At 55.0% G+C, this 23,872-nt stretch overlaps 2 protein-coding genes and 2 non-coding genes across 4 annotated transcripts; 2 read left to right on the top strand and 2 right to left on the bottom strand.

The window, feature by feature from the left end:
• The first annotated feature begins 4,488 nt into the window (after window positions 1-4,488).
• TRNAS-UGA lies at window positions 4,489-4,570 on the top strand. Its single transcript has one exon. It is a non-coding gene; the product is annotated as a tRNA-Ser (tRNA).
• Window positions 4,571-6,518: 1,948 nt separating this feature from the next.
• Window positions 6,519-6,590, bottom strand: TRNAE-CUC. The gene has a single exon. It is a non-coding gene; the product is annotated as a tRNA-Glu (tRNA).
• A 3,773-nt stretch (window positions 6,591-10,363) lies between these two features.
• LOC108501807 (C-C motif chemokine 5-like) lies at window positions 10,364-12,304 on the top strand. Its single transcript, XM_017824043.1, has 3 exons — window positions 10,364-10,620; window positions 11,100-11,211; window positions 11,680-12,304. The coding sequence occupies exons 1-3, from the start codon at window positions 10,548-10,550 to the stop codon at window positions 11,765-11,767; spliced, it is 273 nt and encodes a 90-aa protein (XP_017679532.1). The 5' UTR covers window positions 10,364-10,547; the 3' UTR covers window positions 11,768-12,304.
• Window positions 12,305-17,472: 5,168 nt separating this feature from the next.
• Window positions 17,473-19,893, bottom strand: LOC108501810 (C-C motif chemokine 4-like). Its single transcript, XM_017824046.1, has 3 exons — window positions 19,704-19,893; window positions 18,755-18,866; window positions 17,473-17,861 (listed from the first exon to the last, which is right to left on the bottom strand). The coding sequence occupies exons 1-3, from the start codon at window positions 19,774-19,776 to the stop codon at window positions 17,774-17,776; spliced, it is 273 nt and encodes a 90-aa protein (XP_017679535.1). The 5' UTR covers window positions 19,777-19,893; the 3' UTR covers window positions 17,473-17,773.
• Between the last annotated feature and the right edge of the window lie 3,979 nt (window positions 19,894-23,872).

Here is a 23,872-nt window from a genome sequence, read left to right as displayed (position 1 = left end):
GGAGAAACTGGGACCACGGCGAGCCAAGAGGAAATATCTGCTGGTTTGCTTTCCTGGAATAAGCTGAAAAGTGCCCACTTCTCCGTTCCCTCTGAGTAAAAGTTGACTTCCTTCTTGAAAAATCAGTAAAAGAGGGATAAAGACACTCATTTCTTACCTGCAATTGAGAGATGAGCTTAACTTTATGATGGTAAAAGATAATGGTGGAACTGGACTTCTTCTTCCCTGTTGGTTGGCTGATTAGAACTGCTGATTAGTGAGGGTGACAAAGGCTGGACAAAGAACGAGGCAGCTGCAGGACTGAGAGGTCTCCAGGAAAATCCTGTGAACAGAAATATGGACAATCCCAGAGTTCTAACTGTGCCAATGCCCAGAAAGGAACAAAGTGCTGAGCACTTCAATGTGAATTATGACAGGGTGGTTAGGAAGGAATTCCTGACTGTGAGGGTGGGGAGGCCCTGGCACAGGTTGCCCAGAGAAGCTGTGGCTGCCCCATCCCTGGGAGTGTCCAAGGCCAGGTTGGAGCAACCTGGGATAGTGGGAGGTGTCCCTGCCCATGGCAGGGGGGTGGAACAAGATGATCTTTAAGGTCCCTTCCAACCCAAACAAGTGATTCAATGATATACAGGAGGAAAAGGGGCAGTACTTCAGTGGACTAACGGGAAGGCAGCAGAAATCCTGTAATCCTTCCGACATCAGGGAGCCTGATAACAAAAGACAATGCTGAATTCTTACTGACAGTCAGCCTTGTAAATCTCCCAGGATTAGGGAGCCAGTCCTTCCTACTGTTTAAATGTTTTCACAGCTCTTATGAACCCAAAATAAATAAATAAAAAAAGAATATATGAGAAAGGAAACTGCCACTGAAAAGACACCATTTTAAATCCGAATAAAACAAAAAAAGAAGACGCGTGGTGGCCGGGTTTTCAGAAGGTGAACATTCAAAGTCAATATTTCTCCCCTAAAGGGAATTTCAGAGCCAAAGCAGAAGGTGGCCCCTGGCACCAGAGGGTCTCTGATCACCCTGCCAGGCGCTCCACCTTGTCCATCCAGCTTTCTGCCCACAGAACACGCACAGGCAGAAGTCCAGGTACCTGCCAGCTGGTTTTGCTACTTCTTTTGTATCTGTGACATGTATCAGGGCAATGGCATTGGTGCCTCTGCTGAGGACACTGCCCTGCCTGACCACCCAGGAACCACCTGGGCAGTCCCTGAGCTGGGGCCAGGGGCCCTCCCCAGTGGGAGGCCACAGGAAGGGGGTGAGGGACACTCAGAGGCACAGCAGGAGGCAACAACCCTCAGACTGTGAGGGTATAAAAGCCCAGAGTGTCCTTCAGTCAGGGGCCCTTCCCAGAGGCACCAGCTCGAGCTGTTGTTCTGTTGTTGCACCGGGATCAAATTATTTTAAGGATCTGGATCTCTGAGACTCTGCCTTGGGAAACCTGGGGCGGAGCTGGTGAGGAAACCTGGTGTGACTGGGGGGTGGTGTGGGGTGTGTGGGGAGTCAGGTGGGGTCACTGGAGCTGCCCCCACGGGAAGGAGCTTTCGGTCCCAGTTCAGGTGGTGTGAGCACTAAAAAGTAATTTCAACTCTTTCTGGATAAAGGGAGTGACAGCAACAGCAAGGGATGCTCAGGAGGTGGCACCACAGCATCACTGAGGTGGTCACTTGAGGGGTGTCCCCAGCTGTGTGATGCCCAGGAGTGAAATTATCACCTCTCTTTGAAGCCCTTCTTTAAAGACTCAGCTCCCAAGGCTATGAAGCCTCCTTGGTGCATCCTTCCATCTGCCATGGAGACACTTCATAGCCACTGCAAGGTGCTCCAGGAAAGTCTCTCACAGAAACAGGTGAGCCCAACAGCCTGGGAATACACCTGGGAATACACCAGTGAGGTCAGGCTGCTTGGAGTCTCTTTCCAGACCTACTTCAAGAAGCAGGCGAAGTGTCCAGGGCAGGAAAGCTGTGGAAAACCATCTGTGATTTTCCAGTACAGTGGTAGGACCCACCACACCCACCAGGACAAGCCACTGCACGTCCACCCACGGAGAGAGCTCATCTTACAGGGCCCAAATGAGCAGCAGCAAGAAACTTCTTCCCTATGGAGAATTCTTCCCTGGGGACGGGACCCTTATTCCCCTTCCCATGGACCAAACTCCCTCCCTCTCCCTGAATAAAACCTTCAGCTCCTCCTCATGAACCAAACTTCTTCCTGCCCCACCCTTTAGCAAACCCCTCTTCCACCCCTTCCCCTTCTCATCCAGACTGTGACCCAGACTGGAAGGTGGGACATGACTTCTCTGGAGGTGGGGCTGGCAGGACTAGAAGGAGACCTCAGCTGTCTCTTATGCCACACAGCACGATGGTTTCTCCATTTTCCATGTAATCTTCCTGCTGTGGAATCAGTTCCCATCTTTTCTGGAAACCTGGGACACGGCAGAAGTTGTCAGGCCCCTGGAAAGACACTGGGAGAACGCTTGGCTTCAAATGCTCCAGAGATCTATTCAGGAAAAGGAAGAATGGAAGAAGCTTCAGGTCTCACTGCAGTTTTCATTGTGCCACAAAGCTGGGAGATGTGGAAGTCAGCCACTGCCATGGACGTTTTTCCTTGGACCACAGCTTAACCTCTAGAGAGGCTGGATGTGTGAATAGATGTAGAAATGATCACAAGTTTCGTGGTTTGGCTCAGTGCTTCAATGCTTAACCCTGTGAAGGAATGTCTGTATGGACAGAGCTTGCAGGGGTTCACTGGTATTCCCAAGGCATAACTGTTGATCCTCATGTGGATCCTCTGGATCATCCTAGGCCATTGTATGGCAACAGGGACATGCTGGTTTATGGGGAGGGTAAAGTGTCTTTACCATGGCACCAAGTGATGGGATGCAGCAGTGGATCACGGAATCACAGAATCATTTATGTTGGAAAAACCCTTTAAGGCCATCAGGGCCAACCAGTCCCCCAGCACTGCCAAGGCCACCATTAATGATGTCCCCAAGTGCCACATCTTCACATCTTTTAAATACTTCCAGGGATAGGGACTCCGCCACTGCCCTGGGCGACCTGTTCTAGTGCCTGACCAGAAATTTTTCCCAACATCCAACCTAAACCTCCCCTGGCACAGCTGGAAGCTGGTTCCTCTTGTCCCTGGTTGTAACACTGTGTGCTGGGTCCAGCAAAGCCGCTGCTCGGGCAGGGCTGTCCCTGTTCTCTTAAACTCAGAAGAACAAAGAGTGAAAACGAGAGTCTGAACCTTTTGTTGAGGAAGAAGCTCTGTCTCCTGACACACCTTGTGGTTTTCTATGTTGCATAACACTGCAAAGTGTCATTTATTACAAGAGAAGAGCTGTCAGCTCTCTGTTGAACTCCGACTTTTCTACAAACACATCCCGTTCTTTCTACCAGGCAAGATTGTTTTGTCTGTAAATATCACAGGAGTTGTAGGTTCTCTGCCAACGACACAAGATTAGAGAAGTAAATTCTGACCAGTGTAATGAAAGTGGGAGTCCAGCCAGGATGCAAAACCAGCTGGGGGATACAGTGTCCTCCAGTCTCCTCCAGACCCTTCTGTTGGAGTTCTCCAGACCACACCTTTCGCCCTCCTTCAAATCACTCTTTCAAGCTCTGGTCCCCTCCAAGCCCCTCCATTAGGGTACCACTGCTCTCTAGGTCCCTCTACTCCTACTCCAGGTCCTTCCATTGGGGTCTGGACCCATCCCATCCTTTCCATAGGCACTGTGGACCCCCCCAGAGATGTCATTTTGGGGTCTGGAAACGTGCAGGTCGCTGATGGTAAATCCTCACGGGAGGACATGGGGTGCCAGTGACATATCAAAGCACTTGCCCAGTTCTTGGACACAACTTTGGGAGTTCAAAGAGGGCTTTGGACAAGTTCCCAGAGCCAGCTGCCACCAAACCAAGGATAGTGCTTCCAGGACTGTCCTCCAAATAGGATATTTATGCTCCAAAGAAGAGGCCTTGCTCAGCAAGGATTCCTTCTCAACACCCACCTTTTCCCTGCTCTGCCCATTCCTCTGTTCCAAAAGCCAAAAGGCAGCAACCTGGTGAGAACCACACAAGTCTGGAACATCTCCTGCCAGCTGCAGGACAGAACCTGAGGGCCCCTGGCTCAGGCTGCCTCCAACAGCAACATCTGGACATGCTGTGACAGAATGTAGGTATTTTGGGAAAGAGGGCATGGAGGAGACTGGGGATGGTCGTCCAGGGACAAGTTTCCTGTTGGATACAAGGAGATGAGATGGGACATAGACCTCCCACCATGTCCCCCCAGTGTTGCCACCACTGGTGCTGTGGCCAGTGCCCCGTTCCCGTTGCCAGCACTGCAGGGACAACGTGTCAGCCTTGGCTCTGTGCAGGGACAGCAGCACCTGTGCTGGGGGTGCAGAGCCCACATCCAGGGTGGGAGCAGGTCCTGTGGTGTCCCCTGGGCTGGGTGACAGCCAGGGGCTCCTGCAGGGACACACTGTGCCAGCTGCTGTGATGGCCGAGTGGTGAAGGCGTTGGACTTGAAATCCAATAGGGTTTCCCTGCGCAGGTTCAAGTCCTGCTCACAGCGGGAGTTTTACTGCCAGGAGGGACAGAGGGACACAGATCTGTCACCCCTCCTCGAGGGACACTGCATTCCCACCCTGGCCCTGGCCCTGGCCCTGAGCTCCCAGGGATCCTTTACTTTTAGGTGATGTCAGGCCTCCAGGTAGTGTTCAGGGGAGCAGCTCTTCTTATCACAGGAAGAAATCCTGCAGTGGCATGTCCACCCCACGCAGCCCTGTCACCCTCCTGCCTACACTTGTGTGTCACCCTTCTCCCTATAGAATGTCACCCTGCTCCTTACACCTGTGTCACCCCGTTCACTACAACTGTGTCACCCTGCCATGACAGCTGTGTCACCCTTCCTCCCACAGCCCATACCCTGCTCCCTACATATGTCTCACCCTGTTCCCTATAGACCATCACCCTGCTCCCTACAGCCATGGGACCCTGTTCCCTAGAGCTGTGTCACCCTTCCTCCCACAGGCCATACCCTGCTCCCTACAGATGTGTCACCCTGTTCCCTATTAATGTGTCACCCTGTTCCTTACAGCCACATCACCCTTTTCCCTATAGATGTGTCACCTGCTCCCTACAGTTGTATCACCCTTCTTCCCACAGCCCTGCTCCCTACATATGTCTCACCCTGTTCCCTATAGACCCTGCTCCCTACAGCTATGGGACCCTGCTCCCTACAGCTGTGTCACCCTTCATCCCACAGGCCATACCCTGCTCCCTACAGATGTGTCACCCTGCTCCCTACATGTCTCACATTGTTCCCTATTGATGTGTCACCCTGTTCCCTATCGATGTGTCACCCTCCTCCCTGCAGTTGTGTGACCCTCGTCCCTATAGGTGTCACCCTGCTCCTTATAGATGTGTCGCCCTGTTCCCTGTAGATGTGTCACCCTGCTCCTTACAGCCACATCACCCTTTTCCCTACAGATGTGTCACCTGCTCCCTAAAGTTGCTCCCTACAGTTGTATCACCCTTCTTCCCACAGCCCACACCCTGCTCCCTACATGTCACACCCTGCTCCCTATAGACCCTCACCCTGCTCCCTACAGTGTCACCTGCTCCTTACAACAGTGTCACCTGCTCCCTGCAGCTCTGTCACCCTCTTCCCACGGCTTCCCTGTTTCCCACAGCTGTGTCACCCTGCTGTGACAGACTAAACTTTGTTTAAACAAACTGTTCTAGCCCTGTGATTTATCGTGTCCCTGATGGCCAGACACTAATGTCTTAAACACAGTGTTTTAGAGAGATAAGGGGGAAGGCCAATTAGAAGTAGATCCTGTGGAGATGAGGTAATTTTTTTTGTCCTGTTAATTACCTCCCTTCCCATGATGATGACACCAGACTGGAACAACAAAACAGGGACCAAAAGAGGGCCAAACAGGGACAAACAGCATCATGGCATTAAAAGAGGCTCCATAAACCATCAAAGACCCCAAAAGCACCCCCAGACTCATTTGCACAGTGTCACATCAGACAGTGTAAAACTCCTCCCCAGGGGAGGTGTCAGGGCATTCCCACGTAAGCCAGAATATGTAGAACCCATGCAACTCTTTACTGCTCTCTACATCCATGGCACTCTGCTCCCTATGGCAGTGTCACCCTGCTCCCTATGGCAGTGTCACCCTGCTCCCTACATCCATGTCACCCTGCTCCCACATCCATGTCACCCTGCTCCCTATGGCAGTGTCATCCTGCTCCCTATGGCAGCGTCACCTGCTCCCTACAACCCACCACAGGCTCATGGCTGCCCTTCTCCGGGGTATTTTTCCACTTGGAGGTGCAGCCTCATGGCACTGGGAGGACAGGAGGCTCCTGCCAACCCCCAAAATTCATCCCACCCTGACCCAGCCCCATGTCCTGGGTGTGGGAGCTCCTGAACCTCGCGCTGAACTGAACCCCAGGAGCTGCTGCAGGGCCGTGCAGACATCCAAAAAAAGACTGGGGCCTGCAGAAGCCCCTTCCCTGGCTGGGAATCGAACCCAGGCCGTGGCAGTGAGAGTGCCAAATCCTGACCACTAGACCACCAGGGATGGGTGGTGACCAGGGATGAATTACCACCGACAAGGATCAGTGGCCACCACCAGGGATGAGTGGCCACCACTAGGGATGAGTGGCTACCACCAGGGATGAGTGGCCACCAACAGGATGACCTGCTGGTAGCACCAAGCAAGCCCTGAAGAGACAGGAACACTTGGTCCCACCTCTGCAGGCCTGGGAAGCAGGAGGTGGTTGTGCTGGGACCGACCACCACCAAAGGTAGTTTTGGGGAAGGCAATGATGGCAAATGGTTCAAGAAAAGACGTGGCATCCTCTGGGGGCTCACCAGGGAGCTTCAGTCCTGCTGCTGCTGGATCATGGACTCCCTTGGGGCTGCTCTACATTGCCAGGCTCATGTGACACACACACACCGGGCACAGGTGATCCAGCACCATGTTCACAACAATCCTGACTCCCAGTGCGGTCCCAGAGCTTCCCCAAAGTCACCTCAGGAGGAAAACAATGTGTAGGTGCAGAATGACTGTCAGCAGAGCCTTCCCTGGGTGAGGGAAACAGGTCTGAGCCCTGGCACTGGGCTGGGAGTGTGTCTGGAGTCCCCATTCCTGCTGGTTTTGAGGTAACAATGTTGGCAGCTTGTTTTTCCAGGAGAAAGGAGCAGGCTGGGACCATCTTTTGGTACATAATCAGGAGCTGTGAAGAGCAGGTGATCAGTAGGTGATCCTGGTTTCCAGATAGTCCTCTGAGGGAGCAAGGATTTCTGCCTTCCTTTAACCCACAGAAGGAAAATAAAGAGGTTTCCTGATGAACAGGAAGGTGGAAGGGGCTGGAAATGGCCCCCCAGCTCCCCAGGGATTTGGTACCAGCATGGGCAGCAGACAGGGCACTGCAGAGTCCCAGATCCCTACCCAGGACAAGGAGCCCAAGGGAGAGCCCAGGGCTCAAGGGGACAGTGCAGTTGTCACCTGTCCCTGCCCCGCGGGCTGTGTGCAGGGATGAGACCCCCAGAGGGGAGCACGGGGGGTCTCCAGGGGGGATGTCCCTGGGGCAGGGCTCCTCAGCAGGTGGATGAAGTGGAGGTGAGTGGAAAGGCTCCAGGAACGCTTCCCGAGCAGGACGGCAGAGGGCCCGGTGCTCCTCGGATGCTCGTGCGTGGCTGGGAGGGGAAGTAAACGGACAGAGAGAAAAATCCCTCTGGTTTTCACAGAGTGGGGAAACCTCCCCTGTGCCTTGCCTTGTCCCGTGACGCTGCCAAAAAACGGCCAGTGTAGCTCCTCTCTCCATCTGAGAGCAAACCCTACCACGGTCCCCTTTCCCGCAGCCCTTCCATGACCTGCTCTGGGGTTCCAGTGGGATCTCTGGCACCCCGCTCCCTGCGGTGCCCTGGTCTCTTCCCAGGTTTCCCTGCAGTACCTGGTGGATCCCAGCTGCCACCTTTGCCAACACCTTTCCCTGGGGAGCTGCAGCGCAGGGAGCAGGAGAGGGCAAAGGGAAGCCTCGGCAGCTTTGGGGGAGCGCAGAGCAGGAGGAGGAGGAGGAGGAGAGCGGGGAGGAGGGTCCCCCTCCCACACGAGCCGGCCTGGAGCAAGGACAGAGCCGCGGTGGATGGTCTGACACATTTCCAAGGCTCGGGCATCTCTGCCGCGAGGGTCAGGGCTTGGAGAATGAGCCTCCAAAAAACCCCTGCACGGGGCAAACCCACCCCCCCGAGCGAGGGGCACGGGGACTGTGCCATCCCGCAGGAATGTCGGGGCGGCAGGAGGGAGATGTGCGGGGCTGGGCTGGGCTGAGGCGCGGCCGCTCCGCGCTTGCAGAGCCGCAATCCCATGTCACGGTTTCGGTCGCCTTTCGGAGCCGTGACCGAGCTGAGCTGCGGTCGGGGGAGCGTTTGTGTCTCTCTGTGGTTTCTTAGATCTCGATGGGGCCCTGTCAGATGTTATGTCACAGGCAGTTCCTCCGTCTGCCGGCAGATCCGGGCGCAGCAAACAGGTTAGTTCCCGTGTCCCACGGCAGGACAGTCTCCGTCTGGGATGGGAGGGGAGCCACTGCCACCCACCAAATGCAACCAGGGGGTGACACAGCCCAGGAGCTGCGTGTTGGAGCCCAGGAGTGTGCGGGGCCACGTGCTGAGGCAGGTGGGGATCACATAAAAACTCACTTTCTACAGGCACTGCTCCTCGGAAAGAGAAGTCCCAGCCCCAGGATGAGCCTTGGGGCAGCAGGGACAAGGCTCAGCTCCAAATGCAATTGCTGCTGTGGTGAGGAGATGAGGGGGAGACCTGTGGGCTTGCTTTGCACCCCTACATGGGTGTGGAGCACCAACAAATTAGCCAGTCCAACAGGATAATTGCAGTTCTGGAGTATGTGCAACATGGGAGTAGCACTAAATAACCCCTCTCCCCATCTCCAACAGTGGGAGAATCCCTTGGCGAATTCCAGCTGAGCTTTAGTCCCTTGCAAAGCCTGAGCACTTGCAGCCTGTTGCTGTGCTGCTCCCAAGTGCCACCACCAGGTATCTGTGACAGCTTTGTGGTGTCAGGCAGGTGGTTCATCTCCAGCTCCTGCTCATGAGGGATGGAGTCCTCAGTGTCCCCAGGACACCACCAGCCCCAGCCCCAGCCCTGGGAGGATGAGTTAGAAAAGCCATGGGCATTTGTTCCTGCCAGAGGGTCCCTGGCACAGCCCTGGAGACCCTCCTGCAGCACCCCATGGGGACACCACGGGGAAGGGGACACTGTGGGGAGGCAGGTCCAACACACCCAGACACTGGGAGGTCTCTGAGTGCCCCACACAGACCCACGAAGTGTGCTGGGGAGGAGGGTGGGAGCAGAGCAGCCCTGCAGTCCCTGGTACAGCCCTGGGGCCTCGGGGCAGTGAGGAAATCCCGGGAACACGAGCTCGTGGTGCCTCGTGAACAGCAGCTGGGCTGGCACTGGGCAGGAAAACACCCCAAGGAACCACAGTGAGCTGGCAAACTGGGGGCCTGTTGCCAAGAAGAGAGAGGTGGCAAAAGGGGAAATGCTCCCTGGGGCATCCAGGGGAACCCATCTTGTCATGGCCAAGGCAGTGCCAGGGGCCTCTGGGCAGACACACCATGACTGGGCACAAGGAACTGAGGTCTCTGGCACAAGAGCTGGTCCCTCTCCTCTCCCCAGGCAGGGGAAGCTCCTGCTCTGCCCTCTGCACCCCACCCTGTACCAAACCCACACTGGCACTTGGAGAAGATGCAATCTGTAGAGCCAGCCCTTGGAGTTGGGATTCCCAGGCACTTCCCTCAGTGGGGGTGTTAGGAGGGGTTTGGGTGCCCTGAGCTCCACACTGGAAGCTCAGCATTGAGGGGTTTGTGCTTTATGGTGCCAAGACTGCCAGCCCAGACCTACAGCCAGTCTCCAGGGTGCCAGCCACCCTTGCTGCCTGCACAGGCAGCACGACTGAGTGTTCCTGCTGCCCACGCTGCCCACGCTGTCCCCCTGCATCCACCTTGGACACCTCCCACCCACATCAGTGGAGCAGGGACCCCCTGGCTGGACCTGCACTGTCCACAGGCCATTTTGAAGGTCTCAGCACCCTTGTCCTCCCTGCCTGGGTGCCTGACTGAGCCGAGGTCCTCCAGGTGCTCCAGGGAGGATGCTGAGATCAGTTTGATAAGCTCAGCTCTCCTGCTGGATGATCGAAGTGTGAACCTGCTGCTCGAGGCTGATTTCATATCCTGTCTTAGTCAGTGGGTGCTGATTTTCTCAGACTTACCTCCCCTCACACCAAAGTTAATCTGGTACTTTCTAGACCAGCTGCTTCCTCTTTTTTTCAGCATTTTGGAGGCAAAGGTGCCATGACATCAGCTCTTGGAAATTCCGAGTGTTTGATTTGATATCTGACTGACAGGGCTGGCCACTGGCCCTATAAAAGCAAGAGTTGAGCCAGCACCTCATACCAGGCACAAGAGGAACCTGCTCTGGTCCTGCCTCTGCCCCTGCAGCTCATCTCTTTCCAGGATGAAGGTCTCCACCCTTTGCCTCTCCATCATCCTCGTCGCTGCCCTCCTGTCTCAGGTGTCTCCTGCTCCATGTGAGTACAGCATCCCTCTGCTCTCTTGGGGTGCATTTTTGCTCTAACCACCTGTAATTTTGGGGCAGAACTGGAAAAAATTCAGCTGCAAAGGTTGGAAACCTGTGTGGATATCTTCCCCTGCTTTAGTGGCACTGGTTTTCCCGTCTAGCATCCTTTTACCTTAGGGATGAATTTTACTGGCATCAAAGTTTTCAGGTTTCATCTCCCCTGATTTTTTTGCTGGACTTTAAAACTGATCCCAGGGTAACCAAAGGGATTTTTATCATGGGAATTAAGTATAAGACATTTAAGAACCTGTCTCAGCAATGGCATTAATGAAGCTTTGGTGTTCACAGCAATTTCTTGCTGATTTTCTGGGGAAACAGGAGGAGGAGAAGTGGCTGCCCAGGTGATTAAGGGGTTTGACCATGCTGTCTTTTGGGGAATGTGCATTTATTGAGTGATGGTTTCAGGCTGGATTTCCTAATCTCTTCCAGTGGGGTCTGACACCACTATCTGCTGCTTTGGCTACACCCCACGGAAGCTGCCCCAGAATCATGTGAAGGAATATTTCTACACCAGCAGCAAGTGCCCTCAGCCAGCAGTTGTGTGAGTACCAGCTCCTGCTCTGGGCTCTCAGGGAAGCTTCTGCCAGCCTTTGGGCTTCCCATCCAATGGGACCAGGAGCAGGGTGGGGTGAGATCCCACACCTGGAGGAAGGGAATGGAGCAGCCACCCAGGTCCCCTGGGCAGTGTGTGAGCCCTCACCCTCCTCAGCTGAGACATAAGTGGTCCCTTGGTCTCCCTGGACAGTCCTGGTGCTGGGAATAAGGCGTGGGAAGGAGGTGAGGAGCCAGCAGGACTTTGCAGTGGTGATGAGCCCAATGCACAGAACATTCCACACTGCATCCAGGCTCATCTCTGCGTTGGAACATCCAAGAATGGGGGGTTCTCCCAAGGGACCTTGATCCCTGCCTGTCCCCTGGGTTTTAGCAGCTCCCTGGTGCTTGGGGCTTTGTGGGAGATGATCCAAAGAGGTGGCCCAGGTCCCTCATGGTCCCTTTTCTGCCTTGGCAGGTTCATCACCCAGAAGAACCGGGAGGTCTGTGCCAACCCTGGTGCCAGGTGGGTGAAGGAATACGTGGACAGCCTGGAGCTGCACTGAGCCCTGGGAGCTCAGAATTCCTGCCAGTCCACCTGGCAGAGCTTGGCACACACCTAGAAACGCTGCTGCTGAGCACCAGCACCTGCTGAGCCACCTTGGAACCCCTGAAGTTCCTTTTGCCTTGCAAAGGGGTCATTTATCCACGATGATTCAGCCCCCCTTGGGGCAGCTGTGCTGCTGGGGACCTCCTGCCCTTGCAGACCCATCTTGGTGTCCCCTGCTGGGTGACCTGTGGCTAAACTGAGCCCCCCTTGTGCCTCCACTGCTAGAATGGGAGGGGAATTTCACCCCCAGAGCTCTTTGTGGGTGGTGGTCTGTTGGAATTAGGTCTGAGTGCTGTCAGCTAAACCCAGGCTGGGTTCTAAAGCTGGGTGAGTTTTGTCATGGCTCAGTAGATGCTGTGGGTAAGATCTGTCTCCCTGGGGGAGGAAGTGGTACCCTGGTTACTTACAGGATGCTTGTTGTGGAACCACAATGTTCAGCCTTGTTCTCAAACCTCTGTCTCTTGCCACTGCCAAAGAATAAAGTTGTTTTCTCTCTGTCTCAGCTCTGGTTGTTCCCCTGCTGCTTGGAAAACGGGGCCAGTAGGACCCCACTACAACCATCTGGGGAGAGGCAGGGGAAGAACCCCAACTTCCCAGCTGGAAGTGCCTCAGCCTCCTTAGCCCTAAAAGCCTTCCCTTCTGCCTGGCCTCCTGCTCTTGGAGCAGCACCATCCCAGCACCTCCCAGCACTGTCCCTTCCCAGCCCCTGCTCTGATGTGGAGACAGAACTTTCCCCCAGCCCTTCCCCTTTCCTTTCCCCCATATCATAGCCAAGGCTGGGAGCTGGTGGGGCTTTCCCACTGCTTTCCAGCCAGGACCACACCCCCAGCACAGGCTCCTCTGGGAATGCAGCCTGAGCCAGGCTCAGCTCTGGGGATGATGCTCCATTAGTGTTTCATTTCAAGACAGGCACCAATTCCCTTTTGCTCTGCAGCTTCTTGGGGTAGGAAGCCTGAATTCGGTTTAAAAAAGCTCAAGAGACGTTTTGCACCAAGTAAAACCAACAAAGGCACTTTATCAGCCCGTGGTTGCCATTTAGAACTGGCTGATAACTTTGTGGGTAGAGAACGAAACTGCCAGTCCCCCCTCCCTGTGCTGGGGCTCTGCAGGGCCACGGGGACTCTTCGGGGTTGTCTCCATCAGAGTTTGGCTGAAGCAAAAGCCCAGAAGCTTTTGTATCACCCCTTGGCCAAGAGTGTCCCACCTGGCAGCTTGTGCAGGTCAAGTCTTCACCTCTCAGGACATTTTCCACCCTTTTCCACTCCATCAAACCCCAGAGCAATTCCTCAGGCCCTCCTCGTTGCCAGCAATAAATGACCCCCCTCAATTAGGGCCAAGCAAACCAGCAGGAGATAAAATGTCCACAAAACAACCCCAAGCCCTGTTGGTGCCACAATGGTCTGCAGATGTTCAGGCTGTATCCTGATCTCTCCTTGCTCATCACCAGCTCTGCTGTTAATCAAGCAGCATTTCCTGATGCAGTTCCTTTTTGAGAGCCTCAAAGTCTCTATTTCGGGCAGGACCCAAGGCCTGCAGGGTGGGCAGGGTGGGAGCTGAGAGGGAGGGGAGAGGGTCAAGCTTCTATTTTACATCCCTGCAAAGCAGCTCTGTGGCAGAGGGGACCCTGGGACACAGCCTGGCAGTGCTGTGGAGGGAAGCAGGGAAGGGATCAGCCACGTCTCCCTGAGCAGGAAAATAATCAGCCCGTGCTGGTGTTGGTTTGTTTTCACACCGTGGCTATTTGAGCACTTCACAGAGAGCTTTTAAGCACAGCTACCCCTCAATTATAGGGGGGAAACTGAGGCATGGGTCAGGCTGGGTCAGAGGGGCTGAGGGGACCAGCACCCCCCATGAGGGCCACAGGTCCCACTTTGCTGCTCACAAACAAGAGGAAATCAGCCCACAACACCAAAATAGTTCCTTTGGAAGAACCTGGGCTAGCCCTGAGCTCCCAGAGCACTGGGGGACCAGGCAGGGGTGGCCATGGCAGCACATCCCCAAAAAATTCACAGATGTCTTCACCCAGCCAGAGCCTGGGGCAGGGCAGACCTGGTGCTTCTCCTGGTGGTGGAGAAACACCGATGGGAAAACTCGTGGTGGGGAAGGAATGCACCAGGGCTGGGGAGTGTCCTTTGTGTGATCTCTGTCTGGGGTGGGACAGCCAGCCCAGGGGAGGTGCTGGCACACCAGAGAAGGTCCCTGGTCAGACCAGGCTCTGCCTCAACTCTCTGGTGGCTCCAGCGGGGAGGAGAAGGGCCACAGACCACAGACCCCAGTGGCCACTGTGGAGCCTGTGGTTGGTGGCCCCTGGGCAGGCAGTGTCTGGGTGCTGCCCTGCTGCACACTGAGCTCAGCTGGGAGCTCTTCCTCACCTGTGCTGGGGTCCTGCACCCCACAGGACACTGGGAACACCCTCTCATCCTCCCTCCACAGGGCTCACCCCACCACCAGTGTGGGAAGGTCCTTCTCAGCCATCTCCTCACCACTGGAAGTCATCTCTCCTCTCCAGGACTGAGCCATGGCCAATCCCAGATAACACCCCAGCCTGTCCCACTCTTGGTGCCAAGACAGAGAAGGATTTATGGGGCAGAGCCAAAGGCTTCCTGCCCGTGCAGGAGCCCAACCCCACAGAGCTGCTGCACCTGCTGGGGGGGTACAAACAGTCCTTCACGTGCTTCCTGCAAAACTTCTGCCAAGGGGATGTGAATCAGCCTGTTCCTCAGGCATTCCAGGTCCATCACGAGCCTTTCTTCCTCCAGGAGAGAAAAAAACAACCCAAGGACAGAGGTTCTGCACAAAAAGGGGTGTCAGGCACAGCTGCCCAGGGCAGTGGTGGAGTCCCCATCCCTGGAGAGGTTTAACAGACTTGTGGATGTGGCACCTGGGGACGTGGGTCAGTGGTGGCCTTGGCAGAGCTGGGGGAACAGTTGGACTCAGCTATCCTAGAGGTCTTTCCCAACCTGAATGATGCTGTGATTCCAGGTGAATTCACCGGGAGCAGAGCAGGATTGGGAAGGGAGGGCAGCAACAAGGAGAGAAACAGGACTGAAGCAGAGAGACAAGTTCCCATCAGGAGCTTGGCAGCCACACAGCCCATGTTTGTGCTTAGCACTGCTCCATCCAGCCCCCACTTTCCACAGGGAAGCACCAGTGTTGGGACATATAAATGGGTGGGTTTAGGAGAAAGGATTCTTGAGGGATGTGGAGCTGCTGGACTGTGATCAGTGCAGGTTAGAAAGACAGAAATCAGAGAGGCTGAGGCCAAGTCCAAACCATCAGCTGCCCAAGAGTGGCAGGGGGAGGCCGTGTCAGGATGTTCCTGATGGATTTGGGAGCAGGGACCAGCAGGGAGATGATGCAGATGTTGGGTCTGAGGGTCTCCAAGGCTCCTCTCTCTTCCCAGGGCTTCTCTGAGTGAAGCTGGGAGAGAGGGGAGAGCCACAGGATTCCTGCTCTCAAATAGACCAGAGAGAACCAGACCACCCAGTGCTTTGCCCATGGCACCATGAGGGTCTCCAGACCTTCTGGTGCCTCTGCCACGGCAGGCACTGAAGGAAAAGCCCTCTGAGTGCAGCACTTGGAAACCGAAACCAGAAAGGCTGGAGAGGGAAATTCCCACAAGTGCCTGGGCAGACAGCCAGGGACTGTCTGGAGAGGAGCCAGCTCTGCAGCACAGAGTCCTCCAGCCTCTCCAGCCTGGGCCGGGGATAAACCCCAGACACCCCTGAATTCCCTTTCTCCCAGTCATCCATCCTCCATCCCCTCTCAGGGTCCCGTTAGCAGGACTATTTGGGGCTCCTGCAGCACCAAACTCGGGGTCAGGAAGTTCTCAGGGGTAGAGGAGACCCCCAACACCCCCATCCCGGGCTCTTTGCCTGCTCCTGTCCATCCACCCCCCATGCAGGGACCACTCTGCTCCCACGTTTCACTCAGGATACACCTCCCTGCGGATTTTCACCTCTCCATGTGGTCCCCCAGCCCAGAACCATCTCCTGGGACACAACCTGGTGCTGGGCTGGGCTGCCCTTCCCTGGGATGCTGCTCCTTGCATGTCCACGAGCTGCCTGCAGCAGCTTCCCAGCCTGGAAAACACGGGACTGAAGAGAAGTCACAAGACAACGTGGTGGTGCTTTCCCAACCTCAGAGTTGCCAAATCTGATCTATAGCTGCAGGGGGGGGAAAAAATAAACACTGAGAAAAAGCATTTTTTTGCCTTAGGAAGAAAACCAGGATGAAGGCCAGGCCAAGGCCAGCTCTGGACTGTGCTGGGGGGGCATTTGAAGGGGGACTGCAAGAAAGATGGGGACAAACTTTTTAGTTGCTCTAGGACAAGGGGGAATGGTTTCAAACTGAAGGAGGTCAGTTTAGGTTGGATACAAGGAAGAAATTGTTCCCTGTGAGGGTGGTGAGGCCCTGGCACAGGTTGCCCAGAGAAGCTGTGGCTGCCCCATCCCTGGGAGTGTCCAAGGCCAGGTTGGACGGGGCTTGGAGCAACCTGGGCTAGTGGAAGGTGTAGGAGTGGAAAAAGATGATCTTTAAGGTCTCTTCCAACCCAAATCCTTCTGGGTTTTCTCAGAGTGCAGGAGCTGAGGAGCACTGAATGATCCCAAGGGACAAGCTGTGCCCAGCACTGTGCTTCCCTCCTTGGGACCCGCTTCTTCCCATTCACATTCCCATGGAAAGCTGCATCCTGAAAACAACTCCAGCAGGTTTGCTGCTGGTTGGTTCACCCCTGCAGCACAGCTGGCCCCTTCCCTTTGTTTTACAGGTGGGAAAGTGAGGAACAACCCCTAGTGGGGTGGTCAGAATGAAGGCTGGGGTTCCCTGCCCCTCTCCAGGCAGCAGTGCCAGGCTCAGCACCACTGCCAGGGCGGTGGGCAGAGATGGGGTGATGTGTCAGAGGAACAGTGAGGAGAGACTGGAGGCCTCTGACAGTGGGTGCCTGAGGTGGGAATCTGCTGCTTAACTGGCAGCACTGGCAGGCAGGGCAGGGAATTGCCTGGCACAAGGAGCTCATGAGCCCCCCTGATACCTGCCAGCACCTCCATCCCCTCTGCTTCCCTCATATGAGCCTCTCTCCCTGCTTCCCCCCAAAAAAACTGGCAGGGTTTTACCCCTTGAAGCACCACATCCCATCACCACCCCACTGCACACCCAGGGACCAGTTTGAGGTGGGGTGTGTGGGGCTGGGAGCAGCAAGGGAGGGTATGGGACGTGCCTGGGGTGTGTGGAGAGCGGAGTCATGTATGTAAAAGTCCCACATGTGGGTACAAACACATCTAATTGTGGAGAGGATGTGGGAAGTGGGGGTGCATGTGATCTCAGAGGATATTCACGGGTCTGCAGGATGGAAACTTTATGGGTTTGCCTCAAACCATTTCCCATCTTCACATGTCACAGAGAGGCTGCAGAGAGGCTCAGGGAGGCATTCTGTCTGTGCTGTGACACCACAGAGAGGCACAGAAAAGGAAAAAAGCAGAGGTTTTGTCCAAATTCTTTATTCTCCAGAATCATGAGTTCACGTGTGCAAACCAGGGCCACTCATCATCTAATATTGGGTCACCATCCTATAAATATCCTCCCTGTCTCCCTCCCATAAAAAAAAAAAAGCACTGCCTACCCCATATGATAATTTCATAAATAATTTACTATAACTTCAATACAACAAACAATAATATAATTTCAAATAACATAACAAAGGTGCAGCCCCCTGGGCCTCGCCAGGCCACCAGTGGAGGGTCAGGGCAGAGGGATGAGGTCACAGCCCAGTCTGTGGAAGCTCAGGGTGAGCAGCAGCAACCCCAACAACACGAGGTGTCCTGGGGAATCCTTCCAGCAGTCCCTTGGAGACACCTGCAGATGCCGTGGGCTCCTGCAGCTCCCGTTGTCCCTGCTCCACGGCCGGGGCTCAGGATGAGGTGATTTGTGCAGGACAGCAGCTCCACTTGCCATCCTGCCCGGCTCAGTTCTGCTCCAGGCTCTGCAGGTACCTCCGGACCCAGGTGTCACTGGGATTGGCACAGACCTGGTGGCCTCTCCTTGTGACGAACCTGTGGAACAGGACGGGACACGTCAGGCCTCGGCTCCGACCTGCTTCCCAGGACAGCCTGGATCCCAGATTGGGGCATTGCAAGAGGTTTTCCCCCCTGCCCCGAGCTGATTCTGGCTGTGATTCTCCGCCCCTCCCACCCCTTTTCCCACGCTGCCTCCTCAACTCCTGTGGGAACATCCCTGGGTGTCCCTGTTGCCTAAAATCGGAGAAATCCTTTTCTGGACAATGTTAGTATAGAAAGGTAAAAAAAACTCTTTAATGAGTTGTCTTAGGTGCACAAAGATGGCCTATGCACATACACACACAGGTTTTACAAACTTACAGCATCATCTAATTAGAATATCTAACTAATATCCCTCATGGGGATGCACCCAGTACAAAAACTGTCCATGCTCCACAGGCACAACTCCCAGACTTGAGCTGGTGATCCCAAGACACCCACAAAAGTCTTCATCAGTTCTCTCTGTCCTGCCTTGACCATTTTCAGGGATTTTGGGCCCTCTTGGATAGTTTTGACTCTCTTCAGTCAAGCGATGTGCCTGCCGTGTCCTGTTCTAAGAACATTTTATACAGATGAAATGTTCTCTGCCTTGCTACAACCTTCTTCCACTGGGATTCTTGACAAGAAATATGAAACACCATTTCAGGAACCTAATTCACAGGCACTTAGCTAAAGTGCTGAAAGAGTTATACTAAAATCCACGTAACCTAGATTTTAAGGAGCATCCCCAGCAGTCCCTGTGCCAGCCCTTTTCCCTTGGGGTTCACCTCTCCCTGCTCTGTTCCTGCAGACACCCCCCCCCGTGCCCACAGCCACCCTGCAGGGCTGGTCACCCCCAGGGTGGGTGTCCCTGCCCTGTCCCTGCCCTGTGCCAGCCCAGGGTCACTCACACAATGCCTGGCTGGGGGCAGCTGGTTCTGGTGCTGTAGTGACGCAGGATTCGGTCCCGGGGCAGCTCGTGGCGAGTGAACTTGAAACAGCAGATGGGGAGGTCGGGTCCAACTGGAAGAGGCAAAGAGACAAACAATGTGAGCACTGGGAGCCGTGCTGGTGGGGAAGGGAGAGGGGAATTAGAGAACAATTCAAATTAAATGGATGTTGGGGATCACCTGGGCCAAAGCCAGGGGCGGTATCAGGTACTGCAGGAGATTCCCACCCTGCCAGTGCTCAGAGCTTCGCTTCCCCACCTCCCCCAGACCCGGGGCAGAGGCTGAAATCCCTCAACTCTAATCAGGAATAAGTACTCTGAGCCCAGGGTTGATGGACAGATGGATGGATGAGGGATAAATGGATGGATGGATGAATGGAGGATGGGTCTGTAAGAAAGATGGGGACAAACTTTTTAGTTGCTCTAGGACAAGGGGCTGGTGGTTTTAAAATGAATGAGGTCAGTTTAGGTTGGATTCAAGGAAGACAATATTCCCTGGGAGGGTGGTGAGGCCCTGGCACAGGCTGCCCAGAGAAGCTGTGACTGCCCCATCCCTGGAAGTGTCCAAGACCAGATTGGATGGGGCTTGAAGCAACCTGGGATAGTGGAAGGTGTCCCTGCCCATGGCAGAGGGGTAGAAAAAGATGACCTTTAAGGTCCCTTCCAACCCAAATCCTTCTCAGATTTCTCAGAGTGCTGACGGATGGATGGATGGATGGATGGGTGGATGGATAGATGGATGGATGGATTTTTTAATCCCAGGGTTCCTACAAGCAGCTGATCTCTGCGCAGAGCAGACAGTGGCACCAATGCTGATAAATTCCCGGTTTTCTGCCAGGGGATCCCAAAGGAGAAATAACAGCAAAGGCTCAGATCTGTTCTTCCTTCACAAATGAAAAAGCAGGACTCACCTGGGCCAGAGAAAGTTTGGGAGAAGGAGGCTGCAAGGAGGAAAAGAGCCAGAACAGCTGCAAAGACCTTCATCTTTCCGTCGGGTGAGGGATGTCAGAGCGGGACCAAAAGCTCCGGAAGATGCAGCTCCGTCTGAAGCAGCTGGAATCTGCTCCCTTTTAAAAGGAGCTTGGAGAACTCGAAATGGAAAGTCCAGGATGATGATAAAGGATGACACGAAAGTGAAATAGCTGAAGGGAATTAGAGGGAATGAAAAGAAAGCCAGGAATAATGGGATATAGTGGAGCCAAGTATGTGAGCTCTGACTCAGCGCTCGTTCTGGAGTTATTCAAATCGAAAGGAAACTAACTGTGCCAGGTGGCCTGGCCACAAAGAGGAGAACGGGTTCTCTGGACTGCGGGAAGGGGTTTTCCCTGTGAGGCTCTATAGGGAAAGGCTCAGGGTTTGCATAAGATTATGCAACTCTGGAAAAAAACCAAACCGAGCGACAGCTCTCGTGCCGTTGTCTGGCGGGTGCTTGTCAGAGGCTGCCTGTGGAGCTCAGAGGTGGCTGAACTGAGGGATCTGTGCTTCCCAAAACATTCTGCCTGCCCCCCCCTTAGACCAACAGTGCTTGGGTTAACATGGGTCAGCAGGGAGCTGAGGCTGGAGATACCCCTGGAATTCACCCTGGAATTCACTGGACCCGGCCCAGTCCCTGCTCAGTGGCTGTCCAGGACTATGTTCAGGTGGGCTGTGAGACTCTACAGCCTCTCTGGGCAGCCTGTTTTGTTGTTCAATAAAATTTTATCTGGTGTTTAAATGGAATTTCTTGCTGCCTTTTCTCCTGTCAGTGGCCACTGAGAAGTGTTGGGGTCCAGCTACTTTACCCCCCCCACACACATTGGTAAGACCTCCCTGAGCCTTCTCTTCTCCAGGCTGAACTGTCCCAGCTCTGTCAGCATTTTCTCCTTGGAGAGATGCTCCTGCCCCTTCATCATCTCCATGGCCTTTTGTTGGACTCTTTCCAGTATGTCCACGTACTGGGGAGCCCAGAACTGGACCCAGCACTCCAGGAGGGGCCTCAGCAGTGCTGAGCAGAGGGGAAGGGTCACCTCCCTTGATCTGCTGGCAATGCTCCTCCTCAGGCATCCCAGGAACCTGTTGGACTCTGGGTGCCAAGGGCATTTTGCTGCTGATGTCCAGCCTGGTGTCCACCAGGAGCCCTGGGGCCTTTTGCTTTCCAGCTGGTTGGCACTGGCATATCCTGGGGGTGCCTGGGGGTGTTCCTCCCCAGGGAGAGGACTCTGCACTTCTCCTGTTGAACTTCATGAGGTTTTTGTCAGCCCATTTCTCCAGCCTGACGAGGTTTCTATGCATGTCACATGAGCCAATACGGACAGGACAAGGGGGAACAGCTTTAAACTAAAAAAGAAAAGATTTAGGTTAAATATTAGGAAGGAATTCTTCCCTGTGAGGGTGGTGAGGCCCTGGCACAGGTTGCCCAGAGAAGCTGTGGCTACCCCTGGATCCCTGAAAGTGTCCAGGGCCGGGTTGGATGGGGCTTGGAGCAACCTGGGATAGTGGGAGGCATCCCTGCCATGGCAGGGGGTGGAACGGGATGGGCTTTAAGATCTCCTTGAACCCAAAACATTCCATGATTCTGTGAAGGCAGCATGTCCCTGCAGTGTGCCAGCCCCTCCTCCTGGCTTTGTGTCCCCTGCCAGCTCGCTTAGGGTGCACTTTGTCCCATCAGTCAGGTCAAAAGGATATAAAAGAATACCCAGTATCGATCCCTGGGTTTCCCTGCTGCTGCCTGGCCTCCAGCTGGACTTTGTGCCACAGGTCACAACCCTCCAGCCCATTCCCAGCCTCTCTCACTGGTGTTTATCTAACCCACACTTCACCAGCTTGCCCTCAACAGTCCCAGGCATCCCAAAGGGCAGGATCTCACCTGGGAGCAGGGAGTTCACTGGAAGAAGGGATTTGCCAAGCCTGAGACACTTTGCCAGCCTGAACCTCTCCGTGCAAAGGATGCCTTGAGTTGAAGATGAATTTCTGGCTAAAGAGGTGAGAAGCAAGTGCTGGAGAACCCCCCTGGCATGGGAGAGACTTTCAAGTCTCAGCTCGGGGTAGCTCCTGCTTGGGGAGCAGGGAGGGGGTGAGCTGGGCTTCCTGATGTTCTGCCACATTCTGGGGGTGCAGTCAAAGACCTCCACTGCAGGGAGGGTTCTCAGGTCTGTGGTTGGGCTCCTGAGCCTGGATTTTCACCCCCAGAAGCCCAGACTCCACGCTCAGCTACCCTGGGGCTGCACATGAGAGCAGTGGAGACACCAACCTTCATAAACTGGCTCGTCCCCAGCAGGGACTGAAAGGAGAAGGTTCAAGGCAGGTGATGGTCTGTTCCTTCCCACACTTACCCCACAGGGAGGATCTCTTTTGCATTCCCCCTTCCTCTCATGGTCTGTGGAAGGCTGCAGGCTCAACCTCAACTGGGCAGAGACCTCAGCAGAGTGGCCAAGTGTGTGCTTTTAGTGGGGACAAGGGCTCTGTAAGTCCTGACATGGGTATCAGGGAAGGTGTTGGATTTTTCCGGATTCACAACAAGCCCTGGCAGGACCAGCTCTTCATTCCCTGGGTGAGTCTGAGCAGCTCCGGGCAGAACAAGAAGTGGCTCCGGCTTTCGGCCAAATTACGGAACGAAACCAAATTATGGCTTTTTGCCATGGAAATAAATCGTGCAGAAACCAAGGGTGGGAGTTTTCTGTTCCTCTGTGCTCGCAACTCTCGTGTCAGTGTGTGCTCGGGGAAGCGACAAACACCAGCACTGCAGGGACTGGTGACAAGGTGACACAGGCTGTGGCTGCACAGAGACACAGCTGTGGCTGCCACCAGCCAGGGACAGCTTCGATCATGGGAACTTCACACCTCCTGCTCCCCTGCAAGGCTGAACCACGGGGCTGATGGTGCGTGTGGAGCACCAGGGCAGGCAGGGGGGATGTGACCTGCAGCTCTGTCCTCCACCTGGAAGCATTGGGATGGTCAGTGAGAGGGAAGAAACCATCCCTGGCTGCTGAATGTGGTGAAGCTGGAGCAGGAGGAGGAGGAGGAGGAGGCTGCAAAGAGCTGCTGCAGCTGCCCCCCTTGGCTGTGTGGTGGCACGGAGCAGTTTGTGCCCACAGAGCTGCCCTTTGTCACTGCGATGTTGTTTCCCCCGGAGCGCTGGGAAGCCTCCTGGAAGGGGGGGGCTCCTCCTCCCCCAGCCCCAGGGCTCCAGCTTTGATCCAGCCCGGGATGGCCCTGAGCATTTCCCCCTCGCTGACCTCCAAAGCCACTTTCTGGTTTCGGTTTGCTGCTTCCGTGCGCTGGTTTTCGCTTCTCTGGCAAATCCCAGAGCCCTCTGCTATTGCAGTTCCTGCAGCTCAAGCGTTCCTGAGCTGACCCCTCTCAAGCTTCCTTTATTATTCCTGGAAAGGATTCATTTTTTTACCACTTCAGCCACACCCAGGCTGGGCTGCGAGGTTTGTTTTGGTGCAGGCAGGGGAGAAGTGGAAAGCTGAAATTATTCAAAGAGGGAGACTGTAGGGAAAAACGTTGTGGGGGTGCTGTGCCATCACCCCCCTGGGGTATAAACGGTGACAAGGATTAACCCAGAGGCTTTTGGGACTCCTTCAGGTCCCCCTGAAATCCTGCCCTTGCCAAGAGCCATAAAGCCCATACCCCCAGGGCAGGGGGATGCAGGGCACTTGGGTGGGTGATGGTGAGGGCTGTCCCCAGGCTGAGGGGGGGCTTTGTCTGCCTTCCCCTGGGATACAGCTCACCCTCCCAGCCCTGGCACTGAAGGGTCTGGGAGCACAGAAAGAATATGAATTCACCCCTGACACTTCTCACAGCCATTTGCTCCTCCTGCCCATAAGACCACGAGCAGATGTGAGCTCTGGGGAGTGAGGTGCCCATAAGGCCACAGGTGGACACTCTGGGTTGTGGGGTGCTCCATCTGGGAGACGCTGGTGGTCTCACCCAGGGCAGAGATGAGGTGCTCTGAGGGTCACAGCACTGCCCCTCTGCTCACAGCCTGGGGAGAAGTGATCCCTGACCAAGCCAAGTCCCTCCACTGCCACTCATAAACCAACACCACCTCCCTGCACGGTCCCCAGGGGATGCAGGAGCCCACATGGGGAGGCTGAGG

Source organism: Lepidothrix coronata, unplaced genomic scaffold (assembly GCF_001604755.1).
Source record: "Lepidothrix coronata isolate B3197 unplaced genomic scaffold, Lepidothrix_coronata-1.0 Scaffold108, whole genome shotgun sequence".
Lineage (NCBI taxonomy): Eukaryota > Metazoa > Chordata > Aves > Passeriformes > Pipridae > Lepidothrix > Lepidothrix coronata.
This window is presented reverse-complemented; position numbering and strand designations above follow the sequence as displayed.